This window comes from Sorghum bicolor, chromosome 3 (genome assembly GCF_000003195.3).
Source record: "Sorghum bicolor cultivar BTx623 chromosome 3, Sorghum_bicolor_NCBIv3, whole genome shotgun sequence".
Lineage (NCBI taxonomy): Eukaryota > Viridiplantae > Streptophyta > Magnoliopsida > Poales > Poaceae > Sorghum > Sorghum bicolor.
This window is the reverse complement of record NC_012872.2, coordinates 73,902,553-73,925,720: the sequence shown is the minus strand read 5'-3', so window position 1 is coordinate 73,925,720 and position 23,168 is coordinate 73,902,553. Positions and strand designations below refer to the sequence as shown.

The window sequence follows — 23,168 nt, the reverse complement described above, 5'->3', positions numbered from 1 at the left end:
GAGGACCGTGACGCGGGTGAAGAGTGATGGCCGGTGGCCTTTTTATTATGGATGTGTGTTGGGCATGAACACTCCATGTGTTTATGTTATTATATGTAGTAATGTGTGCGAGTGTGTGATGTATACACTTTCCGCTGTGCAAACTCTAAAAATTATGTGATGTACATTTGAACCTCTTTTGTTATATCTTGTGAGCGTACTGTGTTGCGTAATTGTGTAGGGACTTGTGTATGGAAATGGCTCAAAAAGGTGCTAGCAATTTAAGCACCAGGGGCACTTCTATGGAGATGGCAATTCAAGCAGTGGCACACAAGTCAATGCCGCTAGCAATTTAGGGGCACCTTTGGTTTAATGGGTGAATAGTTAAAATAATCTTCGGAATGCTAGGCGAAACAACAACATTCCACCGGACCAGACATACTAGCCTCAAGTGCACATCAACACACACATACAATCACAACTGAACTTATGGATACAAAACAAACAACTTACAACGTGTATGGTTGTTGATTTAACAGTGTTTTTCACTCACAACAAATCATCTCAGGTAGGCGATCTCCTGGGCGGCGGCCGACGATGGTGTCATGCAGGAGGAGTGTGGTCTCGTGCTCGTGGTTCTCGCACTGCGCCTTGTGCAGCTGTCGATGCGCTGGTTGAGAAAGCCCTCCATGTCCATGTCTAGCTCCGGCATGGCGTTGGCCGCTAGCAATTTAGCAGCACCTTTGCTTTACTGGGTGAATAGTTAATTAAAATAAGCTTCGGAATGCTAGATGATAGGCGAAGCAACGACATTCCACCAGGCCGGACGTACGAGCCTGCGCACGCGCGCGCGCGTGTGTGTAAGGAACACAATTTTTGAAACGAAACACCATCGCAACAGGTGAAAAGTAGAAAGAATATTATAGAGACACGGCCACCTACACATCCATCCATTTCTAGCCATTCGAAATGTACCTTTAACCAGCAACAGCCCAACAGTTAACTCTACCAACATTCTTCGTTTTTTTTTTCCAACATTCTTATAATAAATAGGGGACACTCAGACAACTATTTACTCTAAAAAAAAAGGGTAGGAACCCCTAGAATAAAAAGAATATGAATGGGAAGATACTCTTGAGAGCAGGGACAATGCATATTCCTCTTGGCTCCTATAACTAGGCTAACAATCACCAGCACCTATCATTTTCTGTCATTAGGATCTCTTCGGAAAATTGGATTAAATCTGTCATTTGTACCAAGGGGCAGTATAAGTTATTGGATTTTGGTTTTTGGTGGCAAAGCTAGAAATATTGCCACCAAGCCCTCTTTCACCCAGCCAGCCTCCTTTACTACTGGTCAGATCAAAACTGTTGGGGTTAGGTTAGAGGAAATGTTGAGTGGGATAGGCATGCTCGTATCCATTGTAATCGTAATATAGCTTTTCACCACGAGGTATATCACGGCAGGCCACCAACAAGACATGGCTCTCCCCATCAATGTCATACCGCACACACTTTACATTCTGCTTCTTCTTGCCATCCCTGCAACAGTTTCACAGTTTCAAAGTTAGAATGTACACATCCTTTCACAGTTTCAAAGTTAGAATGCACACATCCTTTCTTTGAGGTGACAACTCACTACAACAGTTGGCAAACTGGACTTGTGGATACAAAACAAACAAACAACTTACTGTGTGTGGTTATTGATGCCACTGATAAAGCGAGAAATGTTCCCCCGCTTGTCAGGGCAAATGACCAGCCTTTGGGAAGGGTCAGCTGTCAAGAGGAGCGTCATAATGCAGTCAATATCATCATTTGCCCTCTTCTCCAGATAATCGACATCCCCAGCATATTCAGCGAGGAAGGTCATATCCTTAATATCAGCATCAGCCTGCACAGTGAAACTGAAAATATATATGGATAAGTGTCATTTCTGTGTACTAAAAATGTAAAGGAAAAAGTGTGTGTGTGTCACTATTTGTGTATAGTGTGTGACATTGGATTGGAACACTAAGGGCAGTGTTGCACACACAAGTTCCGGTGGCATGCACACAAATAGCAAAGTTGGAGAGCAACACCGCAAACTCTGAATTAAATAGACAATTTTCCAATAAGTAAATAACTGAGTGTAGTGAGTTCAAGACAATACCCTTCAAGGGAATCGAAGACCACAAGAAGTGGAGGGCATTCGCCTCTTTGTTGCATGGTTCTGCACAACTCTATACTTTCCTTATCCTCTTTGGGCAGAACCTTGAAAGTCGAGGAGAGCAAAAATTAGAACAACAAAACACCTAATGGTTATAACATAATTTCAGGTGAAAAGATTTGCTAACCTGCATACCGCCTACCTCCAATCTTGCCAGATTGGAAGATCTAGGAGCCATATTAGGCATGTAAGTCAGTTCATTACTGAACTTTGTTTTAGAAGACGTCATAGCAGTGGCCAGAGACGCCATTTGTTTTAGTCTTCTAGCTTCATCTTCAGATGGAACAAATGGCAGTATCCTCCTCCTCTTCTTGTGCATAACAAGAGAACGCTTCCTTCGCCTTCTAGCATCTGCAAAAGATGAAGTAAATTACTTAAGTTAGTACCATAACAAGCGCATCCCTTTCTGTACTCAATGTATCTATATTTGTTTCCGATACTAGTTTAGTTTTGTGTTTAAATCTAACAAATATTTGAAACCCGGGAAAATAATAGCTAGCATATCAGGCAATCCATGTGCATCGAATTTTGCATTTTACAATATCTGTGAGATATATCATATATGGCTCATACACTCAACATAAAAGCTATTACCCCAAGTGTTTATAAATGCTAACTATTGAAGTTGAACTGCACATAAATAAAAACACAATTTACCAGAGCCTGTACTACACCCTGTGACTAGCAATAAGACAAGGGCCAAAGGCAGGAACTATATATGGTTAAATAACACGACCAAGATAATAAGAGGGTACACACTCAACACATACCCACAACAGAAGCCAGTCAATCCATACAGCCTTTGTGAACAAAGTGAGCTACATGATTTGTTTCAACTCCACATTGCCATTATTATACTACTAAAAACATGAAGCACAGTAGCATACTAACAAGAATTTCTGCATCAGACGTGTAATGATCATATCGTAACAAAGTAATTGCAGTAAAAAAGACTTAGCAGGTGTCTAAGGCACAATCCCCACCCCTCTCTCCCAAAATAAAATCCAATTGAATAATAACCTAGCTGAGGCATTTTGCTCTATTTGAGGGTTGATCCTCTAATGCTGAGCCAGCACCTGGCAGAGGCACTAACAAACTCCCTAACTTCACTAACAAGATGCTAACTTGCTTTTGAACACAAAAGATGCTAACTTACTAACAAGATGCTAATAAACCCCCAACAACTGATAACCTGATAGGTCTTAGCCACTAGTGGAAGTTGACCCCTTCTTCTTCCTGGTGTATTGCTTGCCAATGAAAGCGTTCGCAGCAACATCACTTTTAACGTAATCATACTCTTTGCTGCCTATAATTTCCTAATCATAGGGGATATTGCAGGCAATGCTGCTTAGATCAGCTAGGCATGCAGTCAATAAATTGCAAAATCAAACATATAACAGACATAAAGATGTGATTGACATACTAAAAGGAATATCCACTACCACTAGCTCTTATCAGGTGCAATACCGATCAAATTTTAGACAAATAAATTACAGTAATTGGACCAGTCATAAACAAACATATAAATGGCACAAATATGGATTTGTTACAGACAGGTCAAAGGCAGGAAGTATTCTTTATGGCTAAATGAATGCAGACAACATAATCAAGAGGGTACACATATACCGCTAACAGAAATAAGTCAATCCTTACAACCAATGATCTAGAAAATGAACCCCAAGTTCCTTTACTACTTAAAAAGCATGTATGACTAACACAAATTAAAGTTTTGTCCCGTAATACTTTCCTGCCAATTTCCAGTCATGATGCAAGCTATGCCGTGGCTACTTCACATTTTAATGTAACTGTATTTTTTGTCGCCTAGACTTTGCAATTGACATGGTATATTTGCAGGCAATGATGCATCAGTAGGCTAGCCATGCAGTCAATACAATTAAACAATCAAACATACAAAACCTAAAAGGGTGTGACTATGGGTGGCATGCTAATAAGAATATTCACTACTGCTAGTTATTATCAAGTGCATCAAACCTGTAAAAACTACCGTAATTGAGCTGCCCATAACTAAAAAAGAACACGAGTCACTGGACCCTGTACTAATACAACAGATCCAAAGGCGGGGACTATTTTATGTCTAAAAGAATCCAGACAAATCAGTCAATACAGCCATAAATGATTTAGAAAGTGAAACACATGATTTGTTTTGACCGCAACTTGCCATAACTACTTAAAAGGCATGCATAACTACACAGATGAAATGATTGTCCAGTAATGCTTTCCCGCCTATTTCTAGTCGTGATTTAAGATAGTACATCACATTTTATTGTAAACCCTTTTTTTGTTGCCTAAAATTTCCAGTTCACATGGCATATTTGCAGGCAATGCTGTGACGATAGGCAAGCTATGCAGTCAATACAATTGCACAATCAAACATACAAGACCCAAAGAGATGTGACTGGTGTAGTAACAGGAATATTCACTACTGCTAGCTCTTAGCAGGTGCATCGAACCTGTAGAGATTACAGTATTATACTGCCCATAAAAAACACATAAATAGAACGCAACTCACTGGAGCATTGTATACTAATATAATACATTCTAGGGCGGAAACTATTGTTATGTCTAGTGAATGCAGCCGAGAAAACCAAGCAGGTAAACATATATACCAGAACCAGAAGTAAACCCCAATCCGTACAACCATAAATGATCTAGAAAGTGAAACTCGTGATTTGTTTGAGCTGCAACTTGCCGTTACTACTTAAAAAGCAAGTGTAACTAACCCAGATTAAATGTTTGTCCAGTAATGCTTTCCCGCCTATTTCCAGTCATGATGCAAGCAAGCATGTCACATTTTAACACAAACTGTATTCTTTGTTCCCTAGAGTTTCTAATTCACAGGGGCATATTTGCAGGCAATGCTGCAACGACCGGCAAGCTATGCAGTCAATACAACTGCATAATCAAACATACAAGACCCAAAAAGAAGTGACTGGCATACTAACAGGAATATTCGCTAATCGCTACTGCTAGCTCTTAGCAGGTGCATCGAACCTGTACAGTATTATACAGCCCATAAAAAATCAAATAAATAGAACGAGACTCACTGGAGCCTTGTATACTGGTACAATACATCCAAAGGTGGAAACTATTGCTATGGCTACTGAATGCAACCAAGATAATCAAGCGGGTAAACATATATATACGAGAACCAGAAATAAGTCCCAATCCATATAACCATAAATGATCTAGAAAGTGAAACGCATAATTTGTCTGAACCGCAACTTGCTGTTAAAGCATGCATAACTAAACCAGATTGAATCATTGTCTGGTAATGGTTTCCCGCCTATTCCCATTCATGATGTAAGCAAGTATGCCACATTTTAACGTAAACTGTATTCTCTTTTGCCTAGTGTTTCCAATCCACAGGTGTATATTTGCAGGCAATGCTGCAACGATCAGCAAGCCATCCGGTCAGTAGAATTGCACAATCAAACATACAACACCCAGAAAAGAGGCATACTTGCTAGCATGGCTCTTGACAGATGCATCGAAGGTGTATAAATGACAATGTAGGGGCACATTTAGACACAGAAAGAAAAATACATACTAGAGTGCAAGATAACCAACAAGAATTGAAAAGTAATCTATGAGCAGAACGAATTCAACAATAGAGAAGCCACCGATTGGATCATCCAATGCAAGCAATGAGGGGAAAAGGTCTCGCATTTCATACGACATTAAACTATGCAATGCAATGCAATGCAATGCAATGGTGCAGGCAGACGCATGTGGGAGGAATTACCTTGGGAGAGCCTACATTTGGGGGCCTGGGCATCCTGCCCATCCTTCCGAATCCCGAAGAAATCGATGATCTTGGTCTGCTTCATCGGGAATCCTAAAGATCCCCAACAAAAAAAAGCAGTGAGATATAATAGCACAAGAGGATAAAGAAAGGAAGAAGATAAAGAAAGGAGAGCGGGGGAGGAAAATGGCGAGATGGAGGCGGCGAGGAAAGACGCACTCTTGGGGGCCTTGGCGGGCGGGGCGCAGACGGGGCAGAACCAGGGGCCGATGGGGACCCTGGCGGCGATGGGGCGGAGGCAGAAGGTGTGGTGGCCGCGGTCGCAGCGGTCGCAGAGGAGCAGGTCGTCGTCGCGGTCGCCGGAGCCGCAGGTCTCGCAGATGAGGTTCTCGTAGTAGGTGTACACCCGCGCGCGGGCGACGGGGGGCGGCGCGTCGACGGCGCGCGCGCGGCGCATGACGTCGTCCATGGAGCAGTAGCGCCGCGGCGTCGGCGGCTCCGGTGTGGGAGCCGCCGTGCGCTTGCGCCCGAGCTGCGGCGAGCTCGGCGATGACGGCGGCGCGGCGCGGCCCATGGCGCTGGCGGCGGAGAGGAGAGGAGGGGAGGTGTCGGGTGCGTGCGGTGCGGCCTCCCCTCTCGGCCGGCTCTCGGTGGGGGAGAGACAGAGAAGACAAGGGGAGAATGGATGACGTGGCGTCGACGGTGGACTCGCTCGCTTTGGTAGCTGTGTAGGGGGTAGGAGGGAAGTCAGAGGCTCAGACCTGCGCCGCGTCGCGTCTGCCAGTCGACGGTCACTCTCCAGGTGCCGCCAGTGAGGAGGAGCGAGGAGACCGTTGCCATGCCCAAATTCTCGTGACGTGAGGCGAGGCTCTCGCTAACCACACCGCCGGCTTCTTTTTCTCGCTTTTCTTTCTTTTTTGTTTTGTTTTGTTTCTCGTGCTTCTTTCTATAAAAAAAATTCCTTCTTCATCTTTTCAACGGTATCTTTTGTGGAGATATATATTAAATTAAAGAACAAAACATATCTTTTCTATGGAAAGTTTTACCAACTCGGTTATTTTTGTCTTGGATGAGCGTAGAGCAATGCATCATGATTTAACCGAAATTGTATGTGTATGATAAACAGCAGATTTCTTTCATTTGTTCTTTTTAAGAAAAGAAATGACTTGAAAATGTTTGTGCCTTTACTTCCGTCTAGAGAGAGAGAGGCTATGGTTTCCTAGCATTTACCGTGTGGATGGGATGGAAAAGAAGCATTTTATTCCACCTACAAAATTGGTAGACACTTATATATTGTTGTAGAATTTTGAAATAAAAATTAATGTGCCAACTCATTTTATTTGTCTGTTGCTAAAAAAACCATAGATGACCAATGCCAGCCCAACTTTTGCCACAAAATTAATGAGTAGCAACAAGAACCCTTGTCGCTAAAATCAAATGCCCACCGCTCCCATATATAGTAGCCCATGGTTTTTGAATCCAGTATCAATAGAGAGGTGCATCGTGTATACCTTCTGTAAACCACATGTATGTCAAGATTATCATAAAAAACATATTGCAACACAAGTTTTTCCTTGAGGGAAAAGGCACTATGCTCCATTCTCTCTCCTTTCCACACCATTTAACACCTTTATTTTATGCCTCTCCTATATGATGCTATGATTTCATTAGATGTCTATACCTCGGATCACTTCTTCTCAATCAAAGAAACTAATAGATATGTACTGATAGCAAAAATACAAAGATACACTAAGGAGATGTCATGTAAGGGCATCCCGAGTGTGTGAAAACAGAAGGTTATAAACTAGCTTAAGGTGAACCTTTTACATCTAGGGGACCTTAAGAAGGCTATAAAAAGCTTAGATGCTAATCCTCAAGCCAAAGACCTAGCTACAAGCATATACAATATCTTTCTTGGATCATGTAGATTTTTGCCCCTCCCCCATGATCATATACCGAGGAGTACCCAAATTAACTAACACAACCGGCAAACATATCATGTATTCATTTGTAGCTATTGAACTCCCTTGTTCCTTAGCCTTTGATCTCTTCTTCATGTTTTACCTACATATATAAAATAAAGGGAGGGGGGGGGGTTACAACAACAACTATTCTAAAAAGGATCCTTGAGGAAGCAAAAGTTTTGCTAAAGACCTTTCATGTCCAAGCTCAGAAAATCAAATCTTTCAGGGCCAACACAAATGTTGGCACATTTTGCCTAATTCAGTTTGTCCAAACATCCCACTATCCCAATTCCACCCAAGCATCCTATCATTATCATCATACTTTTCTCAAAACAACCCAACTTCTCAATTCATGCAAGACATCAATCTGTTTAGCATGCAATGCAACTTCTAGCACTATGATTGTGATTCGCCAAGATTTTAGTGTCGCCAACATCAAGGAAGGACTTTGCACTCACGATGCAAACAAGCATGTAATGTAAATTGTAACCTTCATATCTAGATTCTCTAACCACCAGCTTCTTTTTCTCTTTTTTCTCGTGTTTCTTTCTTAATTAACTTCATTTTTCCATGTCATCAATGATGTTTTTGAAGAAATAAAAAACTAAAAAAAATCTTTTTAGTGAAATATTTTTCAAACTCGGTTATTTTCTTACTTAGAATTAGAGATGAGGGTAGAACAATGCAGACTGACCCAAATTATCTATGTGACGATTTTACTATTAAAATAGTGACTCCCTAGCTTGGCCGTGAAGAGTACAAAAGATACACCACCACTTGAATCACTTCATCAGGGGCGGAACGACTTTCTGTCCATTTTTCTCATATGATTTTTTCTTTTTCTTTGACATGAATCAATAAATTTAAAATCCCTCCACCTTTACTTCATTCTAGAGGGATTAGGGAGGGTGATTTTCTAGCATCCATCGTGTGGATGGGCTACAAAAAGGCAATTTATTTCACTACTACAAAATATTGATCAAAATTGGCAGGCACTTACTACTGTAGAATTTTGAAATAAAATAATATGACAGCTCATTTGGCTTGCATGTTTGTGCCAACAAAAATCATGGGTGACCAACCCAACGTTAATTTTGCTACAAAATTAATGACTAGCAAACAAGCAAATCCATCACCGAATCAAATGGCCACTGCTCCAATAGTAGCTCATAGTTTTTAAATCTAGCCAATTTTAACAAAAACCATATTTTTTTGAAAAGACCTGTTCACAGCAAAAATGTACCGACACATGATGGGACCCCCTAATAGGCGTCAACAAGATCTAAGGCTCAGATCTCATCGTAAAAAATACGCTCGAAAAAAAGGCTACAGCAAGAGCCAAGTGTCACAAAATTGAGCTAAGGCTCAAGCATTTTCATTTATATGCTTCGCAAAATGCACTTTAATATTCGTGATCTAACACCTGTTCAAAAGCTTTATAATTTTCGAGGAAAATCAATGTCGAAAGCATCTTCATAATCTCAAAGAATGCATATACTAGGCTTGCAAAAGGCGGCATTAAACTGCATCAAGGAGATCTGATGGTTCCATGTCAAGAAGTTCGACTCTTTTGTAATAGCTCATGTGTTGTTCTCTATTCCCCTCCCTCCACTTGATTTCCGATACGTAGCTAGTAGTAAGTTTATGAATATCTCTACCCTCCACTCGATTTCTGATACGTAGGTAGTAGGTTTCTGAATATCTCTAGCTACTCATATGTTGGATTTCATTGCTGGTGAAATGGAAATAGAAAAAAAAAATCCATGTCGTTATTCAACGTAGTAATGTTGTCTACAGTTTAGGGTGTGTTTAGTTCCTATAGAATGTAAATAACAAAATACCAAATACTTTGGAATGATGAAATACAAAATGTCAACATTTTCATGGTCGAAAATATATGAAGCTGCTCTTTTGAGTTTTTTTGGACTCTTGAAACCAAAATCTAGAATGCAAAATGACAACCATTTTGCAAAAAAAAAAGGTTGTGTTTAGTTTCATTCTACAGAATGGTGACCAAAACCTAAAAAATTTTAGTCCAAATGGAAAACTAAACAGGCCCCTGGTGCTATCAATCTGCTATATTGTATTAAATATTCAATATACAGTCATACATATGGTTTGTACAGAGTTGACGATTGACTATATAGATTCTTTTTATTTGAATAATCATGTGCAACACAGATCCGTGTCCTTAGTCGATTTGTTTAACTAATGCATCTGTTAAAATGGTTTGAAGTGTGGATCAATATGGAAGTTGATTCATACAGCAAAAGATTGAGACTAATGGCAGATGTATTTGGGAATTATATATAAAAAGGAGAATTATGTAGTGCTAAGTCAGAAGGTATAGGGAATTATATATTAAAAAACAGATGTATCAGGCACATGCACTACTTTCTTCATTCCCCGCCCTCTTGTGTGCCCTATCTCACCGACAAACAAATCACTGTCCCGGGAGGTTGCAAAATTGTTCTTTAGGTACAGCCACAATCGATCCTTGTACAGATATAGTTTTGTTGGTTATAATCTCCTTGAGTCTATTGTACACAGAACATCAGCATTTGGCAGGAAAAAAAAAATTATTTCGTCAAAGTGTCTTGGAAAAAAATTATTTCGTTTACAACTATCATGATCTTGATACCTAATTTAATCTAATTCCAGCACCAGCCCCCACCCAACCGCCCTAAAACCTCCTACGCATATATATAAACTGATAAACAAGAAAAGAGGGAGAGCCCCAACTCTTGCAGCTCTGGAGCTCACACCTCATTAACCAAACTTCTTTCTTCAACTAGCACGTTTCCATTTCGTTCCTGATTTCCTGTGCATCCGATGAAGGTACCAACCTTATCACCGACAATAGCCTTTGCAATGTTTCCAGTCTTTTGCAAGTTGAACACAACAACTGCGAAATGACAAGATTAGGTTAAAAAATTTAAAAATGAAATAAAAATCAATACAAAAGTCAAACTGATAGCATCCGTACTCGGAATGTTGTTTTCTTGGCATAGTGTAATAGCAGTCATATCCATTACTGATAGATCTCTTGTCGTAACTTCATGATAGCTCACAGTCTCAAGAAGGCAGGCATTTGGGTTATGCCTGGGGTCCGCGTCATACACACCATCAACATTTGTCGCTTTAAGCACTACCTCTGCATTGACTGCTCACATAAAAATAGCAGAAAAAAGGCATCAATGGTACAATAAACTAAGCCAAAAAAAAGGAACTAATGAAACAAGTGTTGTTCATCTGAGATGTTCAAGCTCACACCAAGTGACGAAATGATTGCTTGTGTAAATATGTGGTGATAGAGTCAGTGAAAACACATCCTAACACAAATTTGGTACAAGTCACAGAACTGTGGAGGAAATCAACTATTCCACCCACAGCTTACACATTTCACTTAATCTGCACCAAAGTGTTCTCAATGTATCATCACACAACTAAAAGAACAAGGTAATAAGTAGATAACTAGCAGAAAAAAGTGTTGCCATGAGACTCCTAGAGTCCTAGTTAGTCGAATGACCTGCAAACTATAGCACAATAACTAGTGCTTAAGCAACTATTTTTAAAGGTGAATAAATAGACATCTTTGCCTTTATCAAGATTTTTTTAATCACAACAGTTCATCAGTGAAGAGTGGAAGATGAACTCACTTTCAGCACAACGGAGAGCAGCAGCTGTATCAGTTGTGAAAAATGGGTTCCCAGTTCCTGCAGCAAATATGACAACTCTTCCTTTCTCTAAATGCCTTACAGCTCTTCGGCGTATGTATGGTTCTGCAACTTCTGACATACGGAAGGCAGTTTGGACGCGGGTCGGTATTCCAATGCTCTCCATTGTTGCTTGAAGAAATATAGCATTCATCACAGTGGCCAACATGCTGAATTAGGAAAGCATAATAAGATGTACTATTGTTTTAATAGTACGAACTACGAAACTATACAATTGCTTGGCACAAGAATGCCTTTAAAATGAGCAGCAGAGTCACAAAATGTAATAATTAATAAACTACAAGTGGCTGGAGCTTTGATAAAATTACAGGTTCCTTAAAATGTACTTATACTTTCCACTCAGTAAACTATTTTGATAGAATACTCTAGACATACAAGCAACTTGAATATTAGGCATGAATAAATGTGTCGACACTTGGGCTCACTTTTTGTTTCATTATCTGGCTTAGCTATCACTTTATTACATCTCAACTTCTTTTGAACGCTACTTAACAGCTGAGCATAGAATAAGGGAATGAAAATATATGAGGCATTGAACATCTTACCCAATGTAATCCGCAGATGAGCGGTCAAGACCACTACATCCAGCCCAAGAGGCCCCACGGAAGATATTGCCACCGCCAACAACAATTGCAACCTGCAAAGGGCTCTCACAATATTTAATGCACAACATATGATTACTTTAGAGAAAGCAAAAGATAATTACACACACAGATAGACATCCAAGATCACATGCTTAGAATGCAGCAGACTCAAACCATTGAATTATTGTCTACTATATTAAAAAGATGTAGATAATTCTAAATCTTGAGCCAAGTAATCCAAGATGTGAAATAAATGAAAGGAGGTAGAGATGACGCACCTCTACACCTAGCTTGGTGACAGAAGCAACCTCTCTTGCAATAGCCATTGTAATCTGCAATAGACCCACACATTTACATCAAATCAAATTCCATGACCCACGCACATTAATTGTCTGCTGTCACAGCCGAAAAGAAGAAGGTTAACCTTTGGGTCGATGTTTTCTGTGTGATTCCCAGCAAGTGCTTCCCCACTTACTTTAAGCAATACCCTTTTCCATCTATATGGCCTTTTGGAACTAGAAGAATCTTGGTCGAATGTAAAGCTGAACGGCGGCATCAGTGAGGTTTGATTTCTGACAAACAAATGAAAGAGGCATGAAATGAATGATGGAAGGTAATCCAGAATTACTTAAGACCCAATCCAATTTGTAGCGCTTGAACTTTCCAATTAGCCGCTAATGATCTAGCGCTTGAGGGAAACAAACATCCTAGGAACTAGCACAACGCATTTCGTCTAACATCCCAACAAAATCACCACCATACCACACACGCGGGCGGCAGGCCACACGCGCCATCACCCACCGCACAATTATTATATGTGCGACGATGGAGGCGTCGCGCCAAAAGAAACGACGCGGGTTTCCGGCGGAATGTAAAGCTGCGTACCCGGAGTTGGAGGAGGAGAAGCCGGAGCCCGTGGCGGCGCAGGCGCAGGCGCAGCGTTTGGCGGAGAGGGAGAGAGGAGCGACGACGGGATGCGCTCTCAGTACGGGCGAAGGGAGCACAGGAGACGGGGACCGTGGCGTGGCGAGGCGCGGGAGGAAGGTAGCAGGCACCGCGGCGGCGGCAGAGGCAGAGGCGGCCATGGTTGCCTTGCCTGTGGGAGCGAGTGCAAGTGCGGCAAGCAGCCGTCGATCTCCGGGGCGGAAGGAGAAGCGAGGAGAGGATGATGGGGGTGGGCCAGCCAGAGGGAGGAGAGAGATTTTTTTCTTTCAAGGACTCGGGTTAAATGGGCCGGACAGGTTGCTTTTTGGGTAGTAAACACTTGGGCTCGATTTGGTGCGCAGCTGGCCCAAATATTACAATGCATCAGTGATCCTGAATGAAAAAGAAAAAGAATTGCCCGATGTCAAAGCCAAGTTAATTTTCAGACTAGAAAGTTTCTCAAAAACACGTAGTCACATTAGCTTCATATTCTTAGCCCCTATTCTAGATCATCATGGGGTTAGAAAAAAAAGGATTGTATCATCTACACATTGCAAAATAGGCAACTCATCATCCACAACATGAGGTATGATTACCCTAGTTTGGCCGGCAAAATATGTGGCGCAAACCACACGTTAGGTGAAAAACGTAGAAACCAATTTCCATCTAGTATGTGGTTTGCACCACATATTTTTCCAGTTTGGTTATCGTCCTTTGCCTTCTTAATTAATATATATCAAGAGCATGTATCTACAATTAATGTTAAACAATATAATAAGGTGCATATGATCTTCTTGTGTGCGTCATTTTTTGTTTGAAAACAGTGTCCAATTCACCATTAATCTTGATCCCTACACTTCCTCCCATGACATTTTTTTGATCCAACTACACCACTATTGGCTAATAAACCCTTTCATAATAAGAGTTTACCACCATAACTAGTTTATCCATGTGTAGTTCATGGATGATTTGTGCAATATCACCCACCCAAAGAGAAATCTCAGCTGGATACCTCTATGCTATCCTTACCCTTGAATCCCAATGATTCAACTGCCTCAACCAGACGAAAAGGGTGTTGCTACTAATCTCCCAAACATTTGAGGCAAACAGGAGGAGAGCACGGTACTGGTATCCGAACGGTTGGATTAGGATCCAGCGGTTAATAACGTTTGTCGACTAAAAAAAAATCAAAATATCAGGCATCTGATAAAAATATCTGATCTTTTGATCGCTAATGATAATGACGACGGGCGCACAGTGAATCAAATCCAAACAGTTGGTTGTGCGCGGCAAGTGATGACGATTATTGGACGTATGCAAATGCATGACCCTGTTTCGAATTTTAATCCATCCATTCATTCATATATAAGAGAATTGCCATATAAATTTTTTTTATGCAACGTAAGCTAAACAGTGTTTATATAGCTAATATAATAGTCTGCACTTACTACATATCTAGCAATATAGCAGTGCATGGCGTCACCCAAGCAGTAGTAGTCAGCATTCGTCTGGTTTCTGCATCATCATCGGTGTCAGCACAAAATTGAGGCAGATGACATGTCCCCCACAACCTCATTCATTTGCCGACGCTGGCCACCATTTAGGATACAGACCATACATAACCATACAATGTGCCACCCCCACAAAAGCCAAGACACCTAGTCCTCAATTAACGCTAATCCTCGATGGCCATCATCACTAGCACAGAAATTGGAGTAGATAGCATCATCTGCAACACCATGGACCCAATCTACCTTGTAACCATGATCAAGCAGCAGCTTGTTGTTGGAGTAATAGTCTCCAGCAATCTCAAAATCATCACGCCCATGAAACTTCTCTCTGATTGGATGGCAAATCCTACCATTTTCATGCTCACAGTAAATGCAGCGAGCTACATACAAAAAACACTAATAAGTGGCTGCAGAAATTAGCATAGCATATTGATACCGAAACATAAACAAGTACGCGAACCATTGATTACGATGAGGGGGTATATATAACAAAAATAGCAAGTTATTCCAAACCAATAGCCTAAATATATATAATGCTAGCTAGACTACTTTCTCTTATATATAGATTATTATTTGTCTAACATTCAGCCAGTCATCCATACACAAGTTAAGATATATATGCTACTGTACCAAAAGCTAGCAAAGATAATCATCGAATTCACAAACTAATTTCCTACTGATAGATTGAACTTTAAGATGAGCTATTATATATTCCCTACAAAACCTGCTTGTCTTGTCCAATGCTTCAACAGATGGCCAAGTTCTTTTCAGATTCTTGCAATTTAGTGTTGCTACCAACTAACATAGCATCCATAACACTTGAACAGGAGATAAATTCAATGCAAGAATTCTTAAGCATGCTTGATCTACATAATACTTGTACCACTAAAATATACTCTCTCCAGACACTTTAATTTTAAGCCATGTTTTGGAGTTCACTCAATCACTCCACAAACCAAGGTTATTATTATATCAGAATAGTAGTGACCATGCACCTCCTACTGACTTGATGCTACCTCTATGCTGGAGTGTAGCTACAAATGCAAGCATATACTAACTTCAAAGCATACACTAATTACTAGAGGTACCAGTGGACAAGTGATTGCTTTAAGGTCTCAAAATGTCAGATTTTTCTTGGCCTTTTAACTTTAATTAGCCTCTCAACAACAACAACAAAAAAAAACAAAAAAAACAAAAAAAACAAACAGCAGTCAACTCTGACTGAAATGAGTATTTATATGAGCAGGAATTGATGTCTTCATTCTTATCTTCCAGATCTACTTGACGTGAAATATCAACACGAGGTTTAAGGACTACAACATACCAGCCTCAGGACGCATACCAACATCTGGCCTACCCTCTAGAGAGATGCCAGCATCTGGATGCAGCAGGACAGGGGCACACCAAGAAGTGCTGGTGCCATGATTACTACATTCCGCAAAGAAGAGCTTCGGGGCAAGAGAGCCTTCACAAGTCGCCAAGAAATTGATGTGGGAGTAATGGTATTTGTAAGGGGTCCAAGGATTGTAGGCTCGAACTTCCGGGTCCAAGCTGAACTCTCTCTTAACAAACTCATTAACACCACAGATAACATGAAGGTTGTACTTGTGTACCTTTAACCACGAGGAGAATGAGTGTTAGATACTTTACAAATTACAACAAAATCTATATAGCAAGTAAAAGTGCGCGAGTGATTGAAGAAATTAACAACCGTGGTCTCGTTGAACTTGTGAAGTGCAGCTTCCACCTTGCTTCTGACTCGCTCGTGCTTGAGCCAGAAACTATTTTTGGCTGAACAGGTCCGGAGATAGATCTCCTGGCTTAGCTTCTCAGGATGATGCCCCTCATGTTGTGGGTATGCCATGCCAACAGAGGAGAAGAGCGTGAGGAGGCAATCAAAACTTTCTTTTGTGAGTGTGCAACCATCACGCACAGACGACAACAACGTCTCTGAGAAAGAGAGAAGATTGCGCACAGATTCTGGTGCTCCAAGAAACTCTGCCTGCAAGTTTGCCCTGGGGTGTTTCGCTGATTGGGCCGCGGCAAAATATGCTTCAAGGACAGTGGTTCCCCTGCATCCTCCAGTTTTGTTGCCATCATCATGGTTGTCCCTTAGATGTTGAGGATCAGCGACAGTCAAATTGGCCCGTGCGTCCAGCAGGTACTGCAAGGCCTGGTCAGGCGTGAGGTCTTTCTTGCGGTTGCAAAGGAAGGACACAAGGCCATAGAGTGAACGTGCTGCAATGCGCCATAAGCAATTGGTGCTGATCATGTTTAGCGGCTGTACTTGTATTGGTGGGGGAAAGCTTTGCTCATACCAGATGGTGTTGACGATGATGTTAGAGACAGGGTCCAGCGGGCCATAGCAGTGGCCGCCGATGAGCAAGCTTGGGTGATAGCGTTGAGTAAGCTCGTGCTTAGGCAGAATGGCCAGCGCCTTGAGGTAGTATCCATGGATCATTGAAAGGAGCATGCGCTTCATGGCTCCCCGAGCAGAAGGAAGCTTCCCTGCTTGGAGAAGGGCTCTCTCAGTCCCATGTGGGAGACGATCTTTGGCTAGTTTCCAAAAGTCGTCAAGCTGAAGATCATCATCTGTTGCTGTTGGGGTCCAAATCCCAAGAAGCCTTTTATGAAACCAATTATTCTTGCTGCTGCTGCTGTGGCTTGTGAACTCGGTGGGGTTAAGTGAATAAGCCAGCTTCCTCCACCCTCGGATGAACAACTCCGGATCTGGGTGCTTGGCGGCAACCGCTGCGGATCTGAGGGCGATCTCGACTGATGAGGCAGTGATGAAGGAATCGATGGTGAGCTGGCGCCTGTTGATGATGAGGAGGGCGGCGACAAGGGGTCCCGCAGCGGCAGCGTCAATATACGCCAGGGCCTCAGCGTCGGGGAGGTAGGGGAAGAGGCGGGTAAGGAAGGCGATGAGGCCGTGGAGCGACCGCTGGGCCATCATGTCCTCCTCCTCATCAGCCCCCTGTCCTCCGTCAGCCGGCGGCAGCGCAAGATAACTGGCCAAGAGGCGATTGAAGCGGATGTTGGTGACAGGATCCAGGAGACCCAGGCAGGAGCAAGAGGCGGCGTTGGCGTTGCTGCCCATATCCAGATCCAGCTGCTGCTTCGCCCGGGCGCAGATCTTGGAGAGAAGCAATTCGACCTCATCTTTCCTCTTGTAACGGCAAAAATTGTCTTCAAGGTCGCTCGACCCACATACGCGCAAGTCCGCCATTTATAGCCACCGGCGACCGTGGAGCTGAGCTGATGCGTCGAGGCGGCGGCCAAGGGCTGCTTGTTGCTGCGGCGGTTGCACACAAGACCTAACTAGCAAACATTCATCAAATTCAGATCTGGTGATCGCTCACACAGCCCCAGCGACTTTCCATTTTTGACGAAAAAAATCCCTGCAACTTTTTTTTTGGAAAATTTTCTATTTTTTGAGAAAAAAAAAATCTGTTACTTTCCTTTGTTGGAAATCGAGAGGGACAATGACACAAGGAGGAGCCATGCCATGGATTCATGGAACTAATTCTTCGTAGAATACAAAATGCAAAATACTAAGTATTTCTCGTAGAATACAAAATACTCAATCCATTTCAAATTATAAAACGTTTGATTTTTTTAACACCAACTTTGACCACTTGTCTTATTCAAAAATTTGTACAAAATATCACTTCTTTTTGTCGTGGCTTGGTTTATTAATCAAAGTTCTTCAAAATGATTTAAATTTGACTATATTTACACAATTTTTTTTGAATAAGACAAGTTGAGTGGTCAAACTTGTGATAAAAAAGTCAAATGACTTGTATTTAGGATGGAGGGAGTACAAAACACCAAATACTTTGGAACGATGAAATGCAGAATGCTAACTTTTCCATCTTTCCTCAATTATTAGTGATTTTTAAAACATTTATTCTGTTTTTTGTTGTATCAATTATTTTCAATCAGATTTTTCTAAGGTTCCTTGCTGATGTGTCAAATTTCCATTGTTTAAGAAAAGAATATAATGAATGAACTAAGAAAATATACTTCTCAATATTACCAAGAAAATAATGACAACTCTAGAAAGAATGGAATGGAAATAAAGGAAACGGGTCCACGATCCGGGCTGCTGCTACTGCTACCCGCTGGACATGAACATGATGGAGTCCGGCCGTCTACGGAAACCGACCTCGACCTCCCCTCATAATCTCCCGTTCCCCTCTTCGCCGGCCTCTTCGCGGCGACGAGCATCCACCTGGTACGCCCTTGCCTTGCTCACCGTGCCCGCTGTGCGAAACCGAGCACCCCAAACCCTAACGCAACCTAGTTGTATTTGGAGTCTGCATTAGTGACCCTTTGATTAGTGGGTTCGTGATGGTTTTACTAGTTGCTTTAATTTTATTTTATTACCACCGGTAATGAGCTACATTATTCTGCTCAGTGTTGGAACGACGTTGATGACTAAACGAGGTGCCGATGATCTCACAAGGTCAGGTGAGAACAAAAGAGCTTGCTGTAGTGGAGAAGCGGCAACTGAATCATCGACCTTAGGTCTGCTGGCCCTTCCTCTTTTCTGCTTCTGCACATATACTTCACAGCTTTATTTGAGCACTTACAATTGTATTGTCTCATGTTTGTTTGTTTGTTTATCTATAGGTGACTTACAATTGGACTCTAATGAATGTAGTATCTGGAGTGAAACTATTCAAGAAGTTGCATACAATTTGTCTAGAACTGTTGTCTCAGTTGTTCTGTCCAATGGTGATTATATTATGCTCTTATATTTTTCTTTTCCATACTATATATTTAATGCCTTTACCCATAAATGATTTCAAGCTAATTTTCTACTGTAGGACACACTGTCTTATTTACATGCTCGGGCATAGCTATAGAGTCTGGGGAATCTGTCTCCCTTGGGCCTTGTACAACCTTTCTGACTTCAGCATGTTTGGTCAGAGCTTTAGATGACAATAAAACAAAATACCATGATGATGAATTGAAGGTTGGTGTTTCTAATAATCCTTTAGACCTTTACCAATCTTGCTTGTTGGCCTAGGAAAATTGTGATCATTTTGTCCTTTCTTTCATTACCTCTCTCTCTATATATAGATTGAAGTGCGCTACGGAGGAAATGTTTACACAGGGTCTTTGCAACAATATGATTTTGACCACGATATTGCTGTTGTCAATGTCATGATGTGCATTCATGTTAATGCCATATATTTTGCTGAGGTTGAATGTCCACCCTATAGTAAGGTAGTAGCTGTAGGGCGTGACATATCTGGCAAACTAATGGCCACAAGTGGGGTACTGACTGGCGATTCAAGTGGATCTGAAGATTGTGAAGATATTATGATATCTACTTGTAAAATTTCGGAGGTACACTTCTCATATCCTACAAGTTTTTCAATCTGATTCATTTACTACATACAATCCGTATCCCAGAGGCGGAAGTGATGTTTGTCCCATCCTACTTTGTTCCATATCATTTTATTTTGTTCCAATGTAACCCTGGTTGCCTCTCACCTTTTCCTTTGTCCTAGGCTTGGAGAGGTGGGCCATTTGTTGATTTTGATGGGAACTTTGTTGGCATGAATATTTGTTTGGTTACGGAAGGAACTCTTTTCCTGCCTGAGGAACTAATTCTTGAACGGTTGGTGTATTTTCGGACATCCCTGCGAAGGACTAAATTTATAGCACGGTTATCAAATGCAGTCAGGTATGTCATATATTTTCATATTTCTTATCTATTTGTACCCTTCACTTGTTGATCTTCAGTCTCCTATCCCCCCTGTAGGAGGGTGTAAGGAAGCTGGTTCGTATGCTAAACAATTATCTTATATGGGCTATGCAATTATTTAGATACTAGATATGTGCCCGTGCGTTGCACGGGACTACCGTACCGGTCATGAATCTTTGACCATGTCTACTACGAAGATTTTTGTCATTTTCAGAAAATAATAAAAAACTATTAAATAATTTTGCATCGGGAACCTAAACTATTTCCAAATGCATCCATGTAAGTATTTGACATGCTCCCAAGTCCAAGCCTGTCACTTTGCAGAAAACGTTTTTTTTAAACAAACACTTTGCAGAAAGCTGCTCCGTGGGGGTGAGGAGGTAAAGTGTGTTTTTTTATTTGTGTACGTATATATGTTTCTGTTTTCAGGAGGCGACAGAGCCAATCCAGACTATTGGGAGCGGGGCAAAAGTTACCACAAACGATAACCCTCTGTGTTTTTTATGTAGAGAGATTAGCGGTTCCTTGTGTCTTTTCTATTTGGCATTTTTAATTGCTCTGCAGCATTCAATGTTTACCCTTAATAACAACTTGGTTCCTTGCCATCTCTACCATGGCATCTGCTTTTCTATTGGCATATATCAGTATCCCTGGATTAGATTGATCATATTCCTTGCCCTTTCAATATCGAAGCCAAAATGTCTAATTAAAGAAATTCTTTTTATTCAAATAAATATGCACACTATAAGGGATTATGGTGTTTTCTTACTCTGGAGATTCTGTATGACATTGGTTGACTTCGTCTTGTTTTCATGAAATATTTATATACATACAACCTCTGCTTTCTTTTATGAATCCTTTCCTATCTAGTTTCCTACTCCCTCCGTTCCAAATTATAAGTCACTTTAACTTTTTTTGGTACATTCATTTTGCTATGCATCTAGATAAATAATATGTCTAGATACATAGCCAAATGGATGAACCAAAGAAGTCAAAACAACTTATAATTTGGAACAGAGGGAGTACAATTTTACCCATGTAGGTGTTGCACATTAAATTTGCTAGTTTGATCCATTTTAATATTGGACTATCATGCTGATGTTCTTCTTCAGAAATGGAGGAAGACCTATAGGTGACATATCTAACTCTGATCCAGAAGGTGAGCATACATTCACTTCTTTAGTATATATTGTATTATTGTGCAATATGTCATCATTTGTCAATGAAATATATATTTTTATTTTTATTTTTTTCATAGTGGTGAAAAATTAGCTTTTATATGTACATAGCTTTTTACGCTTTGGTCATGGTCATGTTTATTTAGTATCAGCATCGTCCAGTGCTAATCATTTTGTCTTTTTGCACCAGTACATAGAGTTATCCCAGAGGATGAGATTATTGTGGATATAGACTCCTTAGGTTATCCAAAGCTATCAAAAAGCATATTACATGGTGAGCAAGTGCATGTAAATGTGGTTCCTTTTCCTGCATTACCTCTTTTTTCAGCAATGCTGTATCACTAAGAACAATTGTACATGCGTGTTCAACCAGATGGCATGGTTTTGGTTAATACTTTTGAAGAACCTTTTGGTGATGTATATTGTGAAGGTGTCTGGAGTGAGCTCAGTAAAAAAGTTTCTGATACCATATGTTGAAACATCGTGGCACTTGCTTCATTCAATGGTAATTTGCAATATCGTGCTAGTTACAGTTTTGGTACTATATTTGTATTTGGTCATCTCCAACTAATAATATTCAAAATCATGATATGCAGGAGAAACTAGGGTTTTTGCTTGCACTAGTTTTTTTATTGAATGGGATGGATTGGCGACTATTCTGACTTCGGCTAGTTTGGTCAGAAACTCTGTTGATCATAACAAGATTGATGAAAACTTGAGGGTTGGTGCACCTAAAATCTTAAATCGAAAGTATTTTTTGATCCTTTTTTTAAAGTACTGCTTAACCAACTATGGTTTGCAGATTGAAGTGCGGCTTCCAAATAACAAGTACAGAGCAGGGAGATTAGAGCACTATAATTTACATTACAATGTTGCTCTAGTTAGTGTCAAGGATTTCCGTGTGTTGGGTACCATAATAAGGGATATCCAAATCAGAGCAACGAAAAACGCGAAAAAACATACTAATTACAATCATCAGGGCCTCGGACGCAAGTACCGACTAGCCCGACCCCTCAGGGCCTCGGACGCAAATTCCGACTCGCCCGACCCCACAGGGCCTCGGACGCAAATTCCGACTCGCCCGACCCCTCAGGGCCTCGGACGCAAGTTCCGACTCGCCCGACCTCTCAGGGTCTCGGACGCAAGCTCCGTTTTCACCCGATCCCGTCCAGGCTCGGGCGCCGGACCCCACTCCACCTGGGCAACAAGATTTCCCCCGACATGACTGATGTGACGGCCCCCATAACTTGGCAGGGCAAGGCGACGACTGTTTCAACCACCCCGATCACTGTGGCCTTACCTCTGTCACTATATACCCTTACCCCTGTTCACTGTAGCACACTACCGCACAGTAGAAAGGGAATGGGTGAGGTAAATCAGTACTACTGTTTGCGGTCATTTCCCACTGTTGACAGGATATGCAGTAGTACCGGCGATCCGATCCCCGCGACCCCTACAGGGTTCGGTAACCCTCTACAGGAGTAGCCATGCCGTCAACCATCCCACAAGGACGAGATGGACCAGCTTTAATAGGGTCAGGACTGTGGTTTCACCATTCAACAAAAGAAATCTACCCTTGTAAAAACCTGTCTTCCCCTTGAGAC

General features: G+C 41.4%; 4 protein-coding genes across 5 annotated transcripts; 1 reads left to right on the top strand and 3 right to left on the bottom strand.

Annotated features, from left to right (window-relative positions):
- On the bottom strand, positions 450 to 6,773 carry LOC8077421 (probable Histone-lysine N-methyltransferase ATXR5). Of its 2 annotated transcripts, XM_021457747.1 has the most exons (7): positions 6,167 to 6,773; positions 5,948 to 6,040; positions 2,312 to 2,535; positions 2,128 to 2,228; positions 1,670 to 1,882; positions 1,426 to 1,520; positions 450 to 815 (listed from the first exon to the last, which is right to left on the bottom strand). In XM_021457747.1, exons 1-7 carry the CDS (start codon positions 6,519 to 6,521, stop codon positions 703 to 705), a joined length of 1,194 nt encoding a protein of 397 aa, XP_021313422.1. In that variant the 5' UTR covers positions 6,522 to 6,773; the 3' UTR covers positions 450 to 702. The 2 variants fall into 2 exon arrangements, with proteins under 2 accessions (XP_021313422.1, XP_002456999.1); XM_002456954.2 differs by lacking the exon at positions 450 to 815 and having other exon boundaries at positions 900 to 1,520; positions 6,167 to 6,766.
- Positions 10,357 to 13,427, bottom strand: LOC8077420 (uridylate kinase). The gene is made up of 7 exons (XM_002456953.2): positions 13,118 to 13,427; positions 12,657 to 12,804; positions 12,511 to 12,564; positions 12,194 to 12,285; positions 11,571 to 11,797; positions 10,898 to 11,074; positions 10,357 to 10,816 (listed from the first exon to the last, which is right to left on the bottom strand). Exons 1-7 carry the CDS (start codon positions 13,315 to 13,317, stop codon positions 10,671 to 10,673), a joined length of 1,044 nt encoding a protein of 347 aa, XP_002456998.1. The 5' UTR covers positions 13,318 to 13,427; the 3' UTR covers positions 10,357 to 10,670.
- Positions 14,495 to 17,993, bottom strand: LOC8074120. The gene is made up of 3 exons (XM_002456952.2): positions 16,379 to 17,993; positions 15,992 to 16,280; positions 14,495 to 15,047 (listed from the first exon to the last, which is right to left on the bottom strand). Exons 1-3 carry the CDS (start codon positions 17,894 to 17,896, stop codon positions 14,815 to 14,817), a joined length of 2,040 nt encoding a protein of 679 aa, XP_002456997.1. The 5' UTR covers positions 17,897 to 17,993; the 3' UTR covers positions 14,495 to 14,814.
- On the top strand, positions 18,867 to 22,460 carry LOC8074119 (serine protease HTRA3). The gene is made up of 11 exons (XM_002459115.2): positions 18,867 to 18,904; positions 19,088 to 19,197; positions 19,303 to 19,407; positions 19,500 to 19,648; positions 19,756 to 20,025; positions 20,190 to 20,365; positions 21,499 to 21,545; positions 21,755 to 21,838; positions 21,938 to 22,069; positions 22,161 to 22,285; positions 22,367 to 22,460. The coding sequence occupies exons 2-9, from the start codon at positions 19,104 to 19,106 to the stop codon at positions 22,039 to 22,041; spliced, it is 1,029 nt and encodes a 342-aa protein (XP_002459160.2). The 5' UTR covers positions 18,867 to 18,904; positions 19,088 to 19,103; the 3' UTR covers positions 22,042 to 22,069; positions 22,161 to 22,285; positions 22,367 to 22,460.